Below are 22,743 nucleotides of genomic sequence, written 5' to 3'. Positions count from 1 at the left end.
TTTCTAATAACGGTTTTGGATTGTCAACTAAAAATTCAGTCAAATTAAAGGACTTGATCCTCTGAGTAATTCGCTGATATTAAAAACTTATTTATTATTAGTGTTAAATCACGTCTATTAATTTTAATCAAAATTTAAAATTATATCGATTTGAATTAAGAAATTTACCATACTCTAACTATGTTTAACATCGTTATCTTTCTCACAGTTTTTTTTTTTTTAAATTCCTCCCTTGTAAAGATTATATAATGAGATTTTATTTTTGTTGGTTTGATTGATGTAGGTTGTATTTGATCAACCTGCATCTTACATGTCTACTAAACTAATACCACCCAACCAATAATTAAAGATAAAAGCCATTTCCATTATGTCATTGTAAAATGATAACAAACTCCAAAATTTAACTGCATTATCGGTTAAAATTATCTTCAAAACATCATCTACACTTTTAGTTTAAGTAATAGAAATAAGTACATTACATGGTTTAAATCTTTTTTCAACAAATTTTTTTTTAATACAATACGTAGAATGGTGACAATACAAATGCATAATATCTTGACCTATGTTAGTGTTCCAAAATACTATTTATAGTGATATTAACGTACCTATGGTTGAGTTGAATTATGCTTTAACGGATCCATTATCTTTTTATTGTATTATCCAAATCAAAAAATATAATGATAAAATAATCTAAAATTTAAAAATTTTGTGCAAACAATCATTTCGAACAGGGGTTGTATGAGTACCAACTAGGAAAAACGAGACTTGTTTTAGATTTGAATAAAGATGAGAGAGATGGAGGATATTTTTTTGGAAAAGATAAGAGAGAGATAACGATGTTAAAAGTTGTTAAAGTATAGTGAATTTTTCTTAATTTAAAAAGGTGCAGTTTTTTAAATTTGGTAAACGTGATTTTACACAAGCAGTGAATAGGTCACGTATCATTCTGTAATGAATTCAATTTAGGATAACTTATAAAATATTTAACTTAGAGGATCCAAGTTCCAAATAAAATAGTTGTTATTATCATATACTCCTTTCTTCACATTTGCCTCGATAGTTCAGTTGACGAGTACTGCCTCTCAATTTTGGAGTGTTAAATTTCAACATCATTTGTTTTTTTTTCTTTTTTGTTTCATTTGGCTAATTCAGGATTAGATAATTACGAAAATAAATGAAGGGATGGTATTTTTTGTTAGAAAAAGGTGAAAGAAATTTTAAAAATGATACTACTATTTTAACTAAATTATTATCATATTTTTTTATATTTATATCAGAAATTAGAAAACTAATGCTCCATTTTGGTACAAACCGGTTAAAACATTTACTTTATTTTGGGACAAATTGATAATAAGGGTTCAAAGTACAAATTAAATAAAACAGCGTACCCACAAATAATACCACTTCCATATTAGCAATATACTCAATATTATTCCTTTTTTTTTTTTTTAAATTGATATACTCAAAATTTAACAATTCCTTACTATGATATTTTATCCGTTTTAATTTTATTTTGGGTCTCACTTTATTGAATTGTCGTGACTGGACAGGACTACATCTAATCTCAGTTGCTTGTGCCAGCTGATAGAAAATTTATATGGGTAAAATTATAAAATTAAGATCAGTCTCAAATGTCATATCGTTTTTTTTTTTTTTATTATTAATTTTTAAAAAAATTTTAAGGCATTTTCGGTGTATGAAATTTTACTTAACTTGCTTTTATCATTCTTTTTCAAAATTAACTTGCTTTTATCCTTCTTTTTCAAAATCTTCTCAATTTTAAAAGAATAACAACTGAGACATTTGAAACGATAAGTTATCCATTCAAATATTTTTAAATATTTTTAAGAAAATATTTAATATCTACTATATATTTGGTTAGCATTAAATATTTTTAAGAAAATTATAAAAAAATATTATTTCATTAATTTGGATAAGAGTGAGAATAAAATAATTTTCCATATCAAAACTGTCCTTACAAGTTCGATATAAAGTAATATACACGGAATAGGCATAAATAGAATAAAATAACGTATACAATTGGATTTATGAATAAATAAATAAATATATATATGTCCAAATACAAACCTGGTAATTGGCTAGATATTTTCTTTTGTTTTTCTTAAGTTTGCATTTTATATTAGGACTCTACTGCTATATTAGCTCACATCTTTTGCGGGTATGTAGAAGAGTCACAATTTAAAAAGTCATAAAGTTGTAATCTAATAGCATAGTTCTAAGAAAATTCACTATTCTCTTGGGTTTGTTTGGTTAGCGTGAAGGAAAAGAAACGGAATATTTTTTTAATTTTTTGAAGTTTGGTTACCTAAAAAGAAAAAATTTTGGAGAAAGTCAATTCCCGTATCGGATAAATTTTCCTAAAATATTTCCTCGCATAAAACATAAGAAAGTTTCTCGCTCGAAACTGTCCTTTAATATCTAAATTTCCTATTATGCCCGGATTGAATTGTTTCTCTAATTTTTTTCAAAGTGGTTATTAAGTTACGCCATCTATTTACTAGTACACATATTTGGATTCATCATATCATATCTATTTACTATTTACCAATCTTGTTAATTGCATAAATATTATGCCCCTTAAGTCTTTCCAAATATCAAGTATGTCATTTGAATAACAAAAGTCCACAATACCCTATAGATATATGAGAAGACATGAATTAGAGTCATATGGATGGAAATCAAAATAATATTTATTTTTAATTATCTATACGGTTTTGAAACTTAATAGAGCTTTATATTCTAATAATATGTGATTTTTGTATAAAAAAATTTGCATGGTTCATAGTCATAAAATATGGAAGTGAACCGATAAATTATGCATGAACAAATAAATCATTATGCATTAACTATAAAATGTTACTTTTGCATGACCAATTTTATCCTAGAGTATTGTCATTTAGTGTTTCTTCGAGGGGCTTGCAAAAAATATTATATTTAATATTCCAATAAAAACACGAGTATGTTATGATAAATGAACTACATTCTACATATGAATATAAATAATTATTATTTAAAACACAAAATAAAAAGAATTTGATAACTAAAATCCAGTCCTCCTTAGTTTGTTCTAATTTAAATATGAATATAAATAATAATAATTATTATTAATAATCCATCATTTTACTATTTATTTGTTAAAAATTAATATAAATAATTAAGTATAAAGAGGATTCATCTAACACAAAATTAGTTTATTTTTAAGTATTTGAAATCATGAGGGTAGTTTTGGTAAGTAAATCATTTTCTTTTCTTTTTCATGCTATCAAAACTAGCAAAATAATATTTTCCCACAACTTTCATGAAAAAATTTCCTGCTAACCAAATGCATGCTGGAAACTTGATTTTCCTTTATTTCACTTTCACTTTCCATCATACATTTCTGTCTAACCAAACAGATCCTTAAGTCTTGAATCTTGAGAGCGAATATAAACAACTAACAAGGGCATAATGGGGAGAAAATTTTAATTATGCCGGTTGTAGCGATGACATAGTACCAGGCTATTAAATATTGTCATATAGTGATAAGATCCATTAAAGCATAACACTTTTTCTTATGTGACATAATACAATTGATTCAATGATGACGAAGTATTAAATGTACATAAAAGTAATAGGAACTATAATTTTCTCGACGAAACATTCTCAGAAAAATCAACAAGTTGTGTGAATCTTATTTTCCTGAAAACTTTTATTTTCATGGTAACAAAACTCAAAAAAAAAAAAAAAAAAAAAAAAAAAAAATTCGTTTCTTTGCATGTTAGTTAACGCTAACCACACCAAGCCTTAATGACAAACCAAACATCAAAATCACTATCCCTCCTTTACTTTTATTTTATTTTCTTTTCAAATACCTCAATCCAGGCAAAGCGTTCATCATCTCACTTATTGGAGAAGATTTAAACATGTACTTTCATTTCTTTTTTTGTTTTAAACTATAAGATTGTATTTTCTTTTATTTTCGTCTAATCTCTTCAATCCAAACACATTCTAGTGTCTCGGATTTAATTTCATGTTTTGAAGGGGGGAAAATTTTCACTTATTCAAAACTTCCAAATGAATAGTTAAGGCTCCACTCATGTACTCGGAGAGTCAAATTTCGAAAACATATTATAGTTGTTTCCAAACTATTATCAGATTTATAATATGTTGTTTATTTCTTCCTTTCATCATCTCACTTGTGGGATAAGATTTAATCGTGTTATTTCATTTCTCTCCTCACTTTAAACTAAAAGAGTGTATTCATCAAATCTCTTCAATTCAAACGCATTATAGTGTCTCGAAGTTAATTTGGTGTTTTGAGGGAAAAAAAAAAACGTCACTTGTTCAAAATTTCAAAATGAAAAGACTTGTTTATGAAGAGATAGGGTTTGACTCATTTAAAGTTTGGTTTGAACTTGCATATTCAACAAATAAGTCAGTTCTTGATTTATAGTCATTCACAAACAGTATTGAACTCGACTTATGTACGTGAACTCATGTACAATTGTATACATTTCTGAACATATGCTCGTATATGTTCAAGAACTTAGATTCTTATCAATACATTTTTCATCTATAAAATAACTTCACTCGAAGAAAAAAACTTACGACCTAATATGCTACAATTTTTAGTTGATTAGTACTGTATTTATTGTATTTTGAATGATCAATGAGAAGTTTTAGCCAAAAATAAAAAAAAAATAAAAAAAGAAAAACTACAATACGAGATAATCTGCTAAGGTTTGTAGCCGAGGAATCTTGACCTGTTTAAAAGACCGGCATTTGGATAGTAGTTTACTTTATTCACACTACACATTGGAGTGTATATATAAATTAGTAATTTTTTGATTGACAGATCTTGACCTTTAACAAATTTCTGGTTGAGCTCTAGGTTTAGTTTGGTTAGCGCTAATTAGCGAGAAAGAAAAAGAAATAATTTTTTTTTAACATTTTTAGCCGTTTGGTTAGCGTGAAAAGAAAATTTTGAGGATAGTAATATTCCCGCAACTGCTTGATTTTCCTCAAAATATTTTCTCTATAAAACACGCGAAAATTTTAGTTTCACGTGAAAATTATGTCATTATATATTAATTTCCTCTTATACCCTTGTGTAAAATGTTTCTTTTTGTTTCTTCATATTCACAAAAGAAGGGTTTTCTTACCCAAATTAATACTCCTAAATTGATTACAACTCTTTTACTCTTGAAATTAAAAATCTTCGCTACACCTATAAAACAAAGTAAACTAATCTAATAGCAGAGTCCTATTATAAAATGAAAACTTCCAAAAAAAAAAAAAAAAACTATATAAAGAGACACATAAATATCTAGACATATATATTTATTTATAAATCCAATTATATATATTATTTTATCACTATTATTATTATTATTAAATTCATAAGGGTACTTTAATTGTATATATTATTTTACTAATAATATTATTATTTAATTGATATATTATTATTATTTTACTATTAAATTCATAAGGGTAATTTTGACATATAAAATCATTTTCCTTTTATTCTCTTGCTATCCAAACTAATTAAACAACATTTTCTCACAAGTTTCTTTAAAAAAATTCCTGCTAACCAAATGCATAATAGAAAACTAATTTTCTTTTCTTTCACTTCACTTTCCTTTCTTTTACTTTCCATCATCAATTTCTAACTAACCCCTAAGGAATTCATTATAAGGCAAGTCGCGGTTGCTAAGAAATTGTATTTGAGACCTCGTAAAATATAGAGGGAATTGTATGGAGAATGTAAATAAGGGGAAAAAAATGGAAGAGTGAGCAGTAGCATAGTCAGGAATTTATTTAAGTGGGGGCAAATATTAACAATAATGTCATAAAAAAATTTGAACCAAAATAATAAATAGAAAATGAGGGGTCTTTTTGAAATTTAACAGCTTTTAAATGTTTTGTGAATTTTTTATAAGTTTAGTGGGGACAATTTTAAAATTATCAAAATTTGTATATACAAATTATATATAACTACAAATTCCAGTGGGGCAACTGCCCCCACTAGTCCCACCATGGCTACGCCACTATGTTTGGTTGGAGGGAAGGATTGAGGGGGGATGTATGAGAAGAGGGATAAATAAATATTTTCGTGTTTGGTTGGAGGGAAGGGAAGAGAGGGAGGAAACAAAGAGGGATGCTTTATCCCTCCTTCTTATATGTTTTTCTATCCGCCCACTTTTGGGGGGAAGAGGGAGAGAAAGAAGGCATAACTATCAATGAATTGGTAATTTACAATTTTAACTTTTTCAAAAATTTTGAAATAAATATCTACCTTTTATAATTTTATATAAAATGGTATATTAGTAAAAATAATATAAGAACTCTCCTTTCCTTCCTTTCAACCAAATAAGAAAAAAGTACCACTCCATTCATCAATTCTACTATCCATTCAATTCAACCAAACGTAAAATGGGAAAGACACCCTCCTTTCCCTAAGGATATCTCATCCATCTCTCCTTCTATCTCTTCCATCCATTTTTTCATCCCTCCAACCAAACGAAGCATAAGAGTGAGTGAGGAGAGAAGATATATGTCCAAAAATAGGTTGCACAAAGAATCAGTAGAATCGAATCAAACTGGTGCTTCAGTTTTTGTTCTTAACAGTTCCAGTTTCGATTCTGGTTCCAATTTTTAGGTTCGGTTTCGGTTCCGATTCTTGGAACCGGAATAGGAACTTAAACCGTATAATAATTATAAATATTATGTTTTTAATTATATAATTACTAATACATATGTTTATTGATTCATACAAGGAGATATATATATATACACATAAAATAAAAGTACGTTTTCATATACAATATTATATATCAAAATGCACTATGAATGGTTTAGAGTCATTAATTTTTTTTATAAAAAAAATAAACACGTAGTTCGGTTCTGGTTCCATGTCCCAATGGTTTCGATTCCGATTATGATTTTAGTTCTAATTTCTATGAACCGTTGGGACTGCTTCCGATTTTGATTCCACCAGAAACTATACGCACCCCTACTAAAAAGAGCGGGTGGGCATTCTCTACCCTGTATTTTATCTCACGTGGACATAACCCTAGTTTTAACCCCTTAAAATATCGATTGTTGTAAGTTATTACAAGTTGGTTGTTTGTTTTGTAATTATATTGTGTGTTTTGTTTGTTCTGTGATTGGATTTCCATGCCTGTGATGTTGCTTTAGATAGGCCGAACGAAGAAGGGGTATAAATACCAACAAGAAGTATAGAAGGAAAATGTAATTCTTATGAACTTTAGCTCAGTTGGTTTTAGATTATTAGATTATACACGTTTTACATTATACGAGTTTGAGGAACTTGAAAATGACCTTTAGCTCAATTCATTTATTAAAAACTTTATCCCAATATGAATTGAAATGTTCTATAAGCCACTTTTTGAGGTTTTTCATTATATATATAAAAAATTGATTGTAATTATAATCCAAAATAATTTTAGCAATATTTTGACTATAATCTAATCCAAAATAATGTTAGCAATATTTTGACTATAATCTAATCCAAAATAATGTTAGCAATATTTTGACTATAATCTAATCCAAAACTTAATACAAATGGGACGAATTAAAGAAATATTTTATTTTGCAAGTGGCAAATAGCGTAATACAAATTAAATACATTTTCTCTCTCCTCTTCTTATTATTTCTTTAAATTATTATTTTTTTATTGATTTCTATACCAAATACGCTTGGTGTTCATTCAGAAAATCAATTCACTTTATTTCATTGGGTACTTTTTAATTTGTTTGGTACAATATTGTTTAAAGTACTCTTTTTACTAATTTTACAATAATGTCATTTAATATAGTGTTACTATATTTGATAATGTCATGACTTTATAAAAAGGAAATAAGGTTATTTTTATAAAAAAACAAAAAAGAAATAAAATTATCTAATAAAAAACACATCTAAAATTATACTTCTAAAAATTCTACCCAAAACGTAGTTGTCATGCTCTGCCTTTTAGGGAAATGCAATTGATGCAATTTTTGTTTGAAAACTCACTCTTTAATTAAAGTACATTCATTGCTAATTTAATAAAATTTTCAAACTTCTCTGCATTGACTTTTTAAATAAAACTCCTTATTTTGAAACACATCAAAGCAAACACTTATTTGGGAAGGAGTACAATTTGTTAGAACTCAGCCAAATCTTTTAGGGTCCACAATTTGTTTACCAGATAAGTGATTTGATTCCATTCAGTGGACTAGCAAGGCAAGTTTCCCATTTAAGTTAGTCATATTGACGGATTGTGCCATTCTTTCTCCCATACATGTACTAGCAGTCTAGCACAAACATGTTGGTACTTTTGTTTTCTTTTTATGGTACGTGTGGTCGTATAAGGAAAATATTTTATTGGTTGTTGGATAACATCAATCAGAATACGCGTATAACCAAAAATAAAAATCAATCATAATTATCGGTCACATCAACCAAAATAAGAAAAAAAGATCGTAATGAAATGGCGATTTCCCCTTCAAAATTTTTATACCTTGACAAATTAATTGACCAAAGGACATTTTAAACTATGTAATTAAAATTGTAGGTGGTTAGGAACCACATAATTCAGATTAGGCTATACCATCAAACGTGTCACTGTTGATAAATGATTTTTGTACTGAATAATTGTGCTGAATTGTTAAATATAGGGTTAGAGTAGGAATGTCAATTTTTACCGTCCCGCCGGGACCCCGCCCCGTTAATAACGGATATGGGAACACTTATTATACCGTTGGGGCCGACATGGATACAAATTTTGTACCCGTCGAGGGTCACGGGGTGGGTAAGGGTTCAATATACATATCCTAGGGGCCCCGCCCCGCCCCGCCCCGCATATAATTATATTTAATATATATATATTAATAAGTTATTTTAGCGGCTTACCCAACCCATCTCTTACAATCCTAATTTGGGATGTAAACTTGGTATTAAATTTGCTTTTGTTTTGGTTATGGTGGAAGTTGGAGATTAGAACTTCTTGTGATTTGGTTGTATTAAATTTTTATTTTTGTTTATTATGTTCTTTGAATTATGCTATGTGCATGTTATTTTTTTTATTTTTGTTAGAATACATAATTTTATTTATGTTGTGTCATTCCTAGGCTTTGCACATTTAAATAGCAGGAGTTTAAGTTCCAAAAAGTGGGAGAAAAAAATTTGTTAGTGGGGCGGGCACGGGGCACAGTATTTCCTAACGGGGCGGGGTTGGATATGAAAATTCAACCCATCGCGGGTCTCGGGGCGAGCATGGACTTGACAAAAATTAAAAGGGGCGGGGCGGGATTTAGGGAAACCCTCTCCAAACCCGCCCCGTTGCCATCCCTAGGTTAGAGTTAGGATTTTAGTTTAGAGGCAAGAGTGTTAAAGAAAAAAAAAAAATTAAAATAAAAGGGAAAAAAATAGGAAAAAAATAAAAAATGTAAAAAAAATGCAACTTAAAAAAGAAAATATTAAAATTATATTTAACAAGGAAATTTTAACTTTTTTTTTTAAAGAAATTAGAAAAAAATAGAAAAATAAGAAATAATTTTTAAAATTAATATTTTTAGGATAGCCCGTCACCACATTGCATTAAAAACTCTTGAGACACTTCGTACATAATATAAATTATTTAAGTAATTGTTAATAATATAATTTTTTATTTTTAATTAATTATTTATATAATAAATAAGACAGTTGGTCATTCAGTTACTTATATTTAACATAAATAATCAATAAAAATTTAGGGCAAAGTACATAAAACACCTGTTGACTTGTAATCTTTTCCAGTAAACCCCTTGTCTATTTTTTTACTAAAAAACCCCATCAACTTGTAACTTTTTTTCAATAAATCCTCCTTGTCTAATTTTTTACCAAAAAACCTCCTTCAACTATCTGAATGGGGTAAAAGAGTTGATATTTGAACAAAAATGCCCTTTTATTTTAATTTTAATTATTCCGAATTTTAAAAATTCACATCTCACAAACTGTACATTTAAAAATTATAAATAATATATGTACGAAAAGCTTATGAAATAAGGATTGCAATAATATAATATTTGTACAATAAACCTTCATAACCAGAGAGAAATAGACAACCTAAAAATTTACTCCAACAATCTTATTATTATTATTATTTTTTAAATAGTAGAGATATTTACAAGAATATTGTCAAAACTATTCATTTGCATATAGAGCCTAATAGATAAAAAAATTAGCCCCAATAGAGATTGATTTCATCATATATCATAAATATTTTTAGTTAAAAATCATATATCATATTTTGCGTCAAAAACATTTTCATTCTTTTATAGACTCACCATTTAAAAAAATAATAAAAATGAATATTCGGTCTCTATTGGGGCTAATTTTTTTGTATGTTATGATCCATACGAAAATGAAAAATGAAAAATTTTTCTTGCAAATAATCCAAGTATTTTATAAAAAATAAAATAAAATAAGATTGTTACAGTAGATTTTTAAATTATCTATTTTTCTCTAGTTATGAAGTTTTGTTAAACAAATCTTATATTTCTGTAATCCTTATTTTATAAGCTTTTCGTGCATATATTATTTGTAATATTTAGATGTACAGTTTGTGAGATGTTAATTTTTGAAATTCGAAAAAATTAAAATATAAATAAAAGGACATTTTGGTCCAAATATCAATTCTACGGAGTTCTTTGATAAAAAATTAGTCAAGAAAAATTTATTGAAAAAACTTACAAGTCGAGAGAGATTTACTGAAAAAGACTATAAATGGAAAGAATTTTTCTATCCTTTACCCAAAAATTTATTTGAGTAACAATTCAATGCACGTCCCATGAGTATCACTATTAGTCTTCTAGTACAAATTAATACTTCGATTCAATAATATTTGACCAAAGGACATGTCAGACGACTACCATGTCTAATCCAATATAAACCATCGATTTTTTTTTTTTATTTTTAAAACTTTAGCTCATAGTTAGTAAAATACGATACGAAAAAAATGCGAGTACGAAAACGTATGAATATAATTCGATATTTTTTTTAAAATACGTTTAAAAAATTCAGCAAAAAAATACGAAAATATAAAAATACAAATATAAATACGTACGTATATAATACGTTATATAATCTAAAAATTTGGGATAAAAAATTCGGTTATACACATCTTATTATTTTCTTATTTATATATATATATATATATATATATATATATATATATATATATATTTGTAAGGACAATAAAGAATATGTAACAAATAATGGAACAAATATATTACAATTAACACTATCACAATAATTATAAAAAAAAAAATTTATAAGTATGTAATATTCTACTAAAACATCTAGTTATAAGGATGTAATATTCTACTAAAACATCTAGGGAGTGTGGTGATCTACAAACTTCTAAAATGATAATAATAAAAAAAATATTACCTAAATTTAAAAAGATCTCACAACAAAACAAAAAATCTATAAATATCTACAAATATCAATAAAAATTTATGATTCTTCAAGATTATAGTGTTCCACAAATATATATATATATATATATATCTTTCATTGCTTTGATTAAAGATCATAATTGAAGTGACAACAATAAAAGATTGCACAACAAATAACATTATTTTGGTGGCTTGAAAAATAGTGGTCATACCAAGCAAAAAAGGGTAGAAAACACAATAGTTTGCACAACAAATAACATTATTGTGATGGTTTTAAAAATAATGGCTATACCAAGTACAGGAGGATAGAAAAGATAATATTTTTGTGTTTTAGAAAAATACACTATGAATTTCGTAAACAAAAAAAATAATAATTAGGTTACGAATTAAACGGAGCAACCTAAACGAATAAACGCGTTAGATACGGAATGATGAAAAAAATGCGTATCCGTTTAATTCACGTATGATCGTATCATACGTGAATTACCTAACTAATTAGCTTAGTTACTTATTTATATATTTTTAGGTTCATAGAACTACAATTTGTTGAGTCGGCTTTGGCGATGAGATGATGTCAAACCTCTTTTTAGTTTTTTTTTTCCATAATAAAATCGCCCCTTTTTTTTTTTTTGAATGGGTAAAAGCTAAAATCGGCCTTCTTGCTGCCACGCCAAGAAAAGGATTCTCCCTCTATGTTAAATAGCACAGAAATTTATCCGCTTCTTTACGTGGTATACGTGCAGAGTGGGACCCACCACAACATAACACTTCTACTGTTTTAACGAAATTAGGTCTCTTCAAATACTGTGGCCCACACAATACCATATCATCACCGTCGATGTTTCTACACAACGTCGAAAAAAATCATCTAACGGCGGAGAAACACAACTAAATGATAACTTGCAAGGTACAGTGGTGCTACCGTAATTTATTAGAAAAGCAGGGGCGTTGAGTTGATTCCTCGTCTTCGATGATCTCTCTACTTAGCAAGGCGCGAAGTGAGAAAGGGGAAAAATTCTGTGTATATCGATCTATAGATTTTCTCTTTCTAAACATACTAGGACTCTCGCACTCAAACAGTCTCTTTATATCCATTTTTAGATGGAGACGTGAACAAAACAATCTCCGAATTGAGCCCGTCGATGAAACCGATCGTCGACGAGCCCTAAGCGTTTCTTTTTCTATTTTTCTTTCGATCGATGGAATCGTCGCCACTCGCCAGATATATTCCTCATAAATCGAAGTAAGTCTTCTTTTTCTTTCTGTACAGATATATATATTTATGTATAAAAATATTTATATGCATATGCTGATAGTTTTAATCGGCGATCGGAGCAGGAAACGAGTGTTCCCGGGTAGTAGTTCTTCGTGTATGGACCCGGAGGTGGTCGAAATCTCTCCGCCGATTACTCGGAGTTCAAAATCTAGGTCGCAAAAACAAAAAGAGGTAAAATCGATTCTTAGAATATAACTAGCACATTATGTACTTGTTTTATTTGATTGATGATACGTATTTCGAAGCAAAAAATTGCATGGCACGAATTGCATTCAGTTGGGTAAGGACACTCCCTTTTTTAAATTAATTAATTCCAACAAATTATGTTACTTGAGCAAAATTTGATTGCTTTACATCATTGAAGATACTTAGAAGCACTCTATTGGTTCATTGGCATTGGGTAGATGTTGTTAAATAACACAAGAGTTGCTTTATAGAGAAGGGATTTTCAGAAGCTTAACGGCTTATTGTCTGCATTGATGTGGAGGGTTCTGGGTTTTGAAGACTGGATGACTGTGTATCATTAGGGCTAGATTACTAATTTTCTGCTTTCTATTTTTTTTTTTTTAAAATTATTTTTATATATAAACTAAGACAAAATTGGGACTTCGAGTTTGCAGACACCCTCCAAGTCAATTGAGCCCTGATTCCAACTGGTTATAGATTGAAAACTCGAAAGGATTTTAGGTCCTTCACAAGTTGCGATTATGAAAATAAATGAGCCGTATACTTCATGTAAGTCTCCAAAAGAAGGGTTTTGCCTTCACATGGATTTTACCTCTTCATATGTCTCAAAGACAAGACAAGTCAAGGGGATAGAAAGAGTTAAAAAAATTATTTGAGATTTAGATAGTTGAACATGCCTCCATGATTATTACATAGATATAAATAGATGTAAACTGCACTATTGTCAATATGATGAATTTGGGAGTTGCCCTATATCTTGCCTACGTGAATAAATTAATGGTGTGGTCTGATATCAAAATGATGTTGTACTTAGTTGAATGTTAAGAGTTAAGACTATAGATTAAGGTTTGTGAAAGGGATTGAGAATAGGTGGTTATTAGTTTTCAAGAAAGAAGATCCCCTTGTGACTTTTGAGAGAGCTTATTTAAATGTTCTCAAAAGGATTTTTGATTCCTCTCCCTCCAAATGCTCGATCAAAGGCCTAATAAGATTATCAACCATACTACTTTCACTCTCCCCCCCACTTAACAACCCATCTAACTAGTGAGCACATCTCAAGCAGGTTTTGGTATCACCTAATGAAGGCAACAGAAATAACAAGAGGGCCCACATTCCATGTTGTTTGGACAATATGACAACGTGTAACGACGCTCACCCTACCCGACACACTATTATCTGCTTTTGGCTCTCCCAAACTAGAAACTTCCCAGAAGGTTACCATCCTGGTATTACTTCAGGTTAAACACACATAACTCCGGAATTCAATAGGTTTATGGCCATCATAGCTTTAAAACGTGCTGTGTAATAGAAGGGTGATGAACCTACACATAACACTTCACTCTTCCACACCCAGGCAATGTGGGAATTGTGAGCACATGTAACTCGCACCAGAGCCTTGCTTCTCACAGGCTTGCTCTCGCCTACCGAGCCTCACAATTTCACCTCCTTGGGAGCTTGACGTCCCTTTCGGCACACTTCCAGTTGGGTCAAGCTCTGATACCATTTGTAACGGTTCTCACCCCACCCGATACAATATTGTCTACTTTTGGCTCTGCAAAACCAGAGACTTCCCAGGAGTCACCCATATTGGTACTACCCATATTGGTACTACTCCAGGTTAAACACACTTAACTCTGGAGTTCTAATATGTTCACGGCCATCACGGTTTTAAAACACATTTTGTCATAGAAGGGTGATCGACCTACGAATAGCATTTCACTCTTCCACACCCAGACAATGTGGGAATTGTGAGTACACGTAGCTCGCACCAGAGCCTTGCCTCTCATAGCCTACTCCCACCCACTGAGCCTCACACAACGAGTGAAAATTTATTCTTCATCCCTGTTACAAAAAAAATTCAACTCACTATGAGCTATTTCATTTTCCAGAGGTTATTATTGCCAATGTTTTTCTTAGGATTGTGGTCCAACCAAAAAATGCAACTTTAGGAGGAACTTAGTGTGAGGCACCACCCTTTAAGGAATTCTTAAGTGCCCATTCCCTTGAAGTTCCTTGAAGAAAGATTTTGCCTCGGATCCCCTTTGATGTCATATATTTTATATGATTCTTCCTATTTAGAAAAACTCGGGCTACAAATGAAGAAAGGTGACTCGAGCTTTGTGTTATTTGGGCTTGGCTCACTAAGGCCCACTTGGGCTCGGGTCGTGTGTGGACACGCTTGGCCTAGCTGGCTCAGTGACATTTAACGAAACTTGGGGTGGGTTTTGCTCATGGTCGTTTGTGTATATAAAATATATATTACAAACAAAATTCATTTACGTAAATTAAGATTTGTATTAGGGCTGTAAATGAGCTGAGCTATGCTTTGGGTTGTTCGGGCTCGACTTGTCATCTACATAAAGGTGTTCGTTCTCAGCTTGGGCTCGGGCGAGCTTGGCCTAGCCAAGCTCGGGCTCGGCTCGGTAAAGTTTGATAAGCTCGGGCTCAGCTAGGTTACATACCCAAGTATCACCAAATCAAGAAATCACAGCGATCTTTGTCATGAAATCTGATATCCATCTTCGACAACAAATACAGACAAGATGAAATCAAACATTTCAAGATTCTATGGACTCAATACAGAGCAAAAATTCAAAATGAAATCAATCATAGAAAACAATTTCAAGATGAAATCAAACCTTAACAAGGTTTTATTGACTTAATACAGAAAATTTAAAGATGAAATCAAATCTTACGACGTCTTATTGACACAATACATAAGAAAGTTTCAAGATGAAATCAAACGATTCAAACCTTACAAGGGTGTTTTTTATTTATTTATTTATTTTTAAAACTAGATTTACATATATGTTGCACTGCTTGAACTTAATATCCATGAGAGAGAGAGAGAGAGAGAGAGAGAGCCGTGTCGTGGAGGAGTTGCTGGTGGGATCATGCGGTGGAGCTGAAGAGGACAATTGCAGTAGACTTTAGTTCTAGGGGTTTATATTCTTTATCTTTAATTCTAGCAAACCAACGGCTGAGATGTGCTAAAATTTAATGGCTGAGATGAAAACTTATTTGGATGATGGGCAAATGAATTAATAAGTGTTTGGGCCTTACTAATAAAATGATGTAGGTTGGGCCATGCTTGTACTCATATGGGCGAAGCCTTTTAAATATAGAATGGTTACAAATGGGCCTATGTGTTAACGAGCCTAATGAGCCGAGCTTAGTGTTGCTCAAGCTTGGCTCATTTTCTGAACGAGCTTGAAATCCAAGCTCGGGCTCGGCTCGTTTACTAAACGAACGAGCTTGAGCCGAGCTTTTAACAAACTGAACCCGAGCTGTTCATGAATAGATTGGTTCATTTGCAGCCCTAATTCCACACATCTTCAAATATATAAACGCACATATTTACATATAAAACACAATTCATATGGATTCATAAATGTAGATATATATGTATATATGCCCACAACTGATTGAGAATAGCCAATGACTGTCCTTTGAGATTTCAGATCTGAAATGAGATACGTAAAAAAAAACCATCTGGATTTTCAGATTTGAGTTTATCGTGAAGGGTTAGCACTTTTTGGTGTTAGGGCTGTGGTTAGCTATTAGCAGCCAGATGCTAAAGAGTGAGAGCTAAGATCTTTTTGTCCTCACCAGTCACCACTTTCATTGACTGAGATGTGAGATAATATAGATTTGAAAGAGGTGCTGAAATTTGTTACTAGAGATACGAGAGATTAGGAGCTGAGACTTGAGAGACATAAGGGCAAATGAGTCGAGAGATAATAGAGTCATTAGAAATGAGAAGAGGTTAATTTCTCTAGATCTTGAAACTTCTGATTTCCTTTCTCAAGCACACGTTGATTCTGTTGTAATTGCCTCTGATTATTTGTGATTCCATGGTTTCCACCTGATTTGTGCTATTATTTTCTTTTGTGCCTGGATTGATGTCTCTGGATGCTAAAATTGTTGAAGTAACCAATTTTTTGTAGGTTATGCACCATGAAATTATCGATATTGACATGGATGAAGATTCTGTTGATGTTATGCTCATTGATGAGAAAGTTGATACAAAAAACAAAGGGAAGGTAATAAAACATATGTCTGATAGCTACTTTAGTGATCAAGTCATTTGTTTAAAATTAAATGTCCTAGCCTGGTTATCAAAAAAAAAAAAAAAAATTAAATGTCCTAGCTGATAACTGGTTTCCTTATTACTCGTTGTTGTTCCTACTGGATTTGTGCTCTAACATTAAACATGATGAATAACATTTGTCTTTCTTTTCTTTTAGGAAGCTTTGGCCAATTTTTCAAATGGTCATGGTGGTGCAGCAAACCCTATATCAGTGGAAGGGGTTCAGTTTTCTAAGAAAAGTTGTGACTCAGGACTGCGTAATTCCAATAATCTAGAAGGTTTCAGTTCTGATTTGTCTTATGGTGATGATGAGTATTTGGATATATATTATGATGATTTAATGTATGACGATGACTACACAACTCTGCAAGCACATTTTGATAATATAGATATTCCTCCTGGAGTTGAGGCTCCCATTCCTTGGTTGTCTGATAGTGCCCAAAATAAGAAGCTGCCAGCTACTGCAAGTAATTTATCCCATTCAAATTTGCAACCGGCTTCTGTGGGTACTCCTTCTGGAACATATTCGTCCCCCTCTTTGTGGTTTCCTGAACAGGCCCAGATTAAGAAAAAACCAAGTCCAATGAGAAGTTCGAGGCGAACTCAAGTAGGGGCATTGAGTCACTCTCGTGGGGTGGAGCCATCGCCATCTTGGTCATTTCCAGAATCTTTGCAAAGTAAAAAGATTAGTGCTTCATCTAGTTCAGCTTATTCGAGTTCGCAAACCCAAAAGGATGCTTTGAATCTTCCTCCGGGGGTAGAACACCCAAGATTTGTTTCAAAATCATCCCATGGTAGAAAGAAGCTTCCTGTTTCTTTCAGTGCAGCTCATCATAATTCGCATAAACAATTGGGCACTGTGAAGTTATCTCCTAATTTTGAGCCATCTTCTGGTGGGTATGTTTCCTCCAACAACCTGAAAAATCAAGTCGGTAATGGAAGTCTAACTCATTCAGGTTTATTTTTGAATCTTCCTCCTGGGGTGGATGCATCCAAAACCATATGGCAGGATCCTCCCTTTATTTCAGATTTTTTTGTGCCATCAGATGGTGTACATACCTTTCCTGAGGGAGAATCATATGTTCCGTGGGTCCATGATCCGAGTCAAATAAATGATGCTGCTGGAGGCAGTGCAACAGTTCCATTTGAATCAACCTCTAGCAGGGAAAAATGTGGGAGTGAAAAAGACATTCTGAATAAGTTCCAGCTTTTTAAACAATTTGATACTGTCCAAGATTCCTCAGATCATCATTATTCTCGCAACGGTTCTTCAACAAAGCAGGTAAATGTAGTTTTCGAAGATGATTTGCATGTATTTATTTTCTTTATTTTTATATGAATATTATTGTTTACTGTTTTTTGACAGCCATCAAAGACTTGGGCAAAGAAAATACAGGAAGAGTGGAGGATTCTGGAGAAGGATTTGCCAGGTAAGTTACTTTTCCCAAATTATAGTCGTAGTAATAATTTTCTTCACCTGATGTTTGGACTAATTTTTTTTTGTCCTCCTGTGAAGTCCTTGTCCCTGGATGGTAAAGGTTTTTTGGTAGAAAAGTGTAGAGATTTCTTTAAGATGTCAATTCATGGAATAATAGATGGAGATCTACTATTACTTAAGACCTATTGACCTAACCCCCCTCCCTCCCGTTTTCCTCCAACCCTGCCTTTTGCTGAAATTCATCACCTTTTAACTCTTTAGTGGAGATCTGTGGGTTCAAACTCGTCTCTCACATTTTGTTCCTCTTGTTATCTCGTCAACAGATACAATATTTGTTAGAGTTTATGAATCAAGGATGGACCTATTGAGGGCTGTAATTGTAGGAGCTGATGGCACTCCCTATCATGACGGTCTCTTCTTCTTTGATGTTTTTTTCCCATCCAACTACCCCAACGTCCCACCGGTATGTGACTAAGCTTTTTAGTATTGTGCATCTGGTGATGATTTCATATGTTTTTTTTCCTGACAATATGGTACCTATTCTAACAGCATGTGTACTACCATTCTGGCGGCCTTCGAATTAATCCAAATTTGTACAACTGCGGAAAAGTATGCCTGAGCTTACTTAACACTTGGAGTGGCAACCAGAATGAAAAGTGGATACCTGGGGTATCAACCATGCTACAAGTTTTGGTGTCTATACAAGGGCTGATTTTGAACGCCAAGCCCTACTTTAATGAGCCTGGATATGCAAGAATGAGTGGCTCGGAAAGTGGAGAAAAGAGCTCTGGACAGTACAATGAGAATACATTTATTCTATCTTTGAAAACAATGGTGTACAGTATGAGGAGGCCACCAAAGGTAAGATAACAACAATTTTCACTCCTGTACATTGTAAATAATTTGAGCCTTGTTGTGAATCCTTTGGATGTGGCAATTGATATTTGATTTTAAAGTAGTTTCAAGTTTCTATCAATATGCGCCACCAAAATAGAGTTAGCTTACTATACAAATCTCTTTATTCTTGTTGAATGATCTATCTAACTTATGTTGTCGAGGAGACAAAATTTTAGAGAATCGTTTTTGAATCAATAAGTACATGATTTTCATATGTGCAAAGTGGACAATGCTCTTGAAAGTTTTGTGAAATTATATAGCATATTTTTGTATGGTATGCACTTATAGGAAAGAGAATTGGTTGACAATTCGTGCATGTGCTACCAGGTTTTAAGCTGCAGCCGCTGACGTAGTAACTGGGATAATGTAACGTTTTTCCATTGCTTTGTGAAGTTTTTTTTCACATTAATAAACTTGTTCCAAACGATTAAAATGCTAGGACATTTGCAAAGAACACTACTAACTCCACCATTTAAGAAGAGTGACATGGTCACATTGAGGGTAATGCTAGGGGCTGGGGAAGACCAAAGTGGCATTGGTATAATTAGCAAGGAAAAATATTATAACATTTGGTTCGAATGAGATGTGACCTTTGATAGAGTAGATTGAAAAACACAGGATCATGTGGCTGTCCCCAAGTAGTTGGAAAGGCTTTGTTGAGTTGAGTTGAGAATAAACTTGTTCGAATGAAAAAATAGGATCATGTGGCTGACCCCAAGTAGTTGGAAAAAGGCTTTGATGGGTTGAGTTTGAGAATAAACTTGTGCAAAATTTTAAGGGTGCTGCCAGCAATTATAACTGTACTAATTTGTTCTTTGCAGTATATTTATGGCCACAAATGCATGTTAAAATAAGAGATCAACATACTATATCCTCAAAAATCATATACACTAGTAACTTACAAGTTCAAAATTAGTATTCTGTTTGTTATAAGTGTGTTGAGTGATATGTGTGCAGTATCAAGAATTTATTTGTTTATGATATTTTTTTTGTAATTTTTATTTATTTATTAATCTAGTGCAATTTCAAGTGTACTACTCCCTCCGTCCTAATTTACTTGCCCATCTTTCCTTTTTAAACTGTCCCAAAATACTTGTCCACTTACTTAAGTTCAAACAAAATATCTCATATCTTTCCGTAAATATTCTTGAAGTTTTAAAAATTTTAAAACTTGATGATATATATATATATTCACACTTAAAAGGATAATATAGTAATTTAATCTGTCTGATCTACCTAACCTTAGATTATTTTTATTTTCTTCAGGATTTTTGTATTAAACCTAACTTTTCAAATAGACAAACTTTAGATGAGAGTATTAGGTAGCATTTGGCAAGACTTCCAGATATGGTTTACAGCCCTAAAAGTTCTTTGAAAATATAAGTACTCTTCTGTGATTTGATGGAGTTTAGAGGAAGTCCTAACGGTATTTTATCAGAGGAGGTTAAGAATACTTCTTATGTAATAAATAAGATTTCTAATATAGTCCCCAATAACTGGCGTAGAATGTCTTACCTCGCTCTAGTTTTATGTTATAATGACAAAGCAATCCTATGTTTCGAAGAAGATGGATTGTGAATCCATAAAGAAACATAGTGGCAGAACGTGAAAGGCAATCTTAGTACCGTCTTCCTACATTTTTTCGTTCCCTATTTTCTTTTTCCTAATTTTCATGCCTTATCGGTTCTTTTTGTTTTCCGCTAAGTTCGTTCCTCTTCTTCAATCAAACTGTTCTCTTCCCCCTCTCTCTCTCCACATATATGTATATATATATATATATATATATATATATGTCTGTCTGTCTAGCTGTCTATCTATCTATTTGTTTGTGGTGTACAAGTAAAGGGCTATTTTTTGACACTAAAAAAAAGTAATTTTAACTTGCAACGCCCCCATATACATGTGCGTGCATGTTTTATCAGTCTTCTCCTTTCTTTAAGGTAGTTTATGTGACAATTTCTCCTGGTTTTTGTAAGCTCGAGTTTATGATATCTCTATTATAAGACAATGCAGGACTCTGTCTCTCTCTTCTTTTGTCTCTCTTCGATCTTTCTGTCCTTTTCTCCCCCTCTGATTTTTCTCTGTTCTCAATTAGGGGTGGCAATTTGTGTTGGCGTGTTGTGTTCGTGTCGACACAATTACCACACAAACACGACACAATTATTAATCGTGCCTAAGACCCCTGACACGAACACGACATGATTATTACACGTGTAACACGACACGACACGCGTAACCTGTTTAATAAATGGATCAAGACTTGATATGACACGTTTAAGTCATTTTTTACACGAACACGATATGTTTATTCTACATATTTAGCTAAATGGGTCATTTTTGGCACGAACATGACACATTTATCTAATACGTTTAGTTAATCGGGTTAATCGTGTCATAATCGTGTTTACAGGGTCAAACACGACACGTTTATTTAGCAGGTCAATCCGTGTCGATACGATTACGACACGAACATGATTAGCCCAAACCCAAACCCTCTTATCTTGTGTCAAATATTGCCTCCCCTATTCTCAATTATTGTACTTAAATCCATTCATATATGACTTGTATTTTTATTTATATTTATTTTTATATAATTCAAGCCCAGAATCGCTTTTTGTGTCGCTTCAGGGTTGACTTTGTCTCTGGTCAAGCCCTGCCACATAAAATTATATCCGTGGAACATCTAGAGGTGTTGTGTTCCAAGTTATTTTTGGACATGCATGTTCGCATCTGTGTTATAGGGTTTTGTTTAGGTGCCTGGGCTCCTTTTTAATTATTTATTAAATTTTTTTGTGCTTTGGGCATTTAGCATCTAATCATCTGAAATTATTTTGGCTGCAGTATTTTGAGGACTTCGTTGTGGGGCATTTTTTCAAACGGGCTCATGATATTCTGGTTGCTTGTAAAGCATATATGGATGGTGCTCAAGTAGGATGTCTTACCAATGGGGGAGTTCAAGATGTTGATGCTGGTGACAGGAGCTGCTCACAGTATTTCAAACAAAATTTGTCCGGGTTTATTAAGACGCTTGTGCAAGCATTCACACAAATTGGGGTAAAGGACTGCGAGAAATTCGTCCCTCCTGCAGAAAAGGGAAACAGAATAGTGCCTCCTGCAGCAAAGGGTAACAGGCTACTATTGCCTCCTGCAGCAAACGCTGCAAATTTTTATTTTTCTTGATGAAAATGCAATTTTGAGAATTGACTTGACAATCTGCATGCAAGACAGACATGCAACCTAGATTTCTGTTTTTCTACAGAATAATTTTGTCTTAAATTACGCACCTTGGTTACTTAGGTTGCTTCAACGTATTTGGGTATGTATATAGGTGTAGATACGAATGGTGGATTACAGACTACATCTAATTTTATAAATTATTGATGGTATGATGGAAGGGAATTTACCCTTTTATGTT

The 22,743-nt window shown here is 32.0% G+C and overlaps 1 protein-coding gene across 3 annotated transcripts; it reads left to right on the top strand.

The window, feature by feature from the left end:
* The first annotated feature begins 12,424 nt into the window (after positions 1-12,424).
* LOC132308549 (probable ubiquitin-conjugating enzyme E2 26) lies at positions 12,425-22,743 on the top strand. Of its 3 annotated transcripts, none has more exons than XM_059806658.1 (9): positions 12,425-12,684; positions 12,780-12,888; positions 16,851-16,946; positions 17,151-17,925; positions 18,040-18,275; positions 18,360-18,423; positions 18,755-18,894; positions 18,981-19,292; positions 22,170-22,743. In XM_059806658.1, exons 1-9 carry the CDS (start codon positions 12,641-12,643, stop codon positions 22,506-22,508), a joined length of 2,115 nt encoding a protein of 704 aa, XP_059662641.1. In that variant the 5' UTR covers positions 12,425-12,640; the 3' UTR covers positions 22,509-22,743. The 3 variants fall into 3 exon arrangements, with proteins under 3 accessions (XP_059662641.1, XP_059662640.1, XP_059662639.1); XM_059806657.1 differs by having other exon boundaries at positions 17,151-17,949; XM_059806656.1 differs by having other exon boundaries at positions 17,151-18,275.

The sequence above is a fragment of the Cornus florida genome, unplaced genomic scaffold, assembly GCF_030987335.1.
Source record: "Cornus florida cultivar Cherokee Brave unplaced genomic scaffold, ASM3098733v1 CherokeeBrave_3.0.0_Hap2_Chr05, whole genome shotgun sequence".
In the NCBI taxonomy this organism is placed as follows: Eukaryota; Viridiplantae; Streptophyta; class Magnoliopsida; order Cornales; family Cornaceae; genus Cornus; species Cornus florida.
This window is presented reverse-complemented; position numbering and strand designations above follow the sequence as displayed.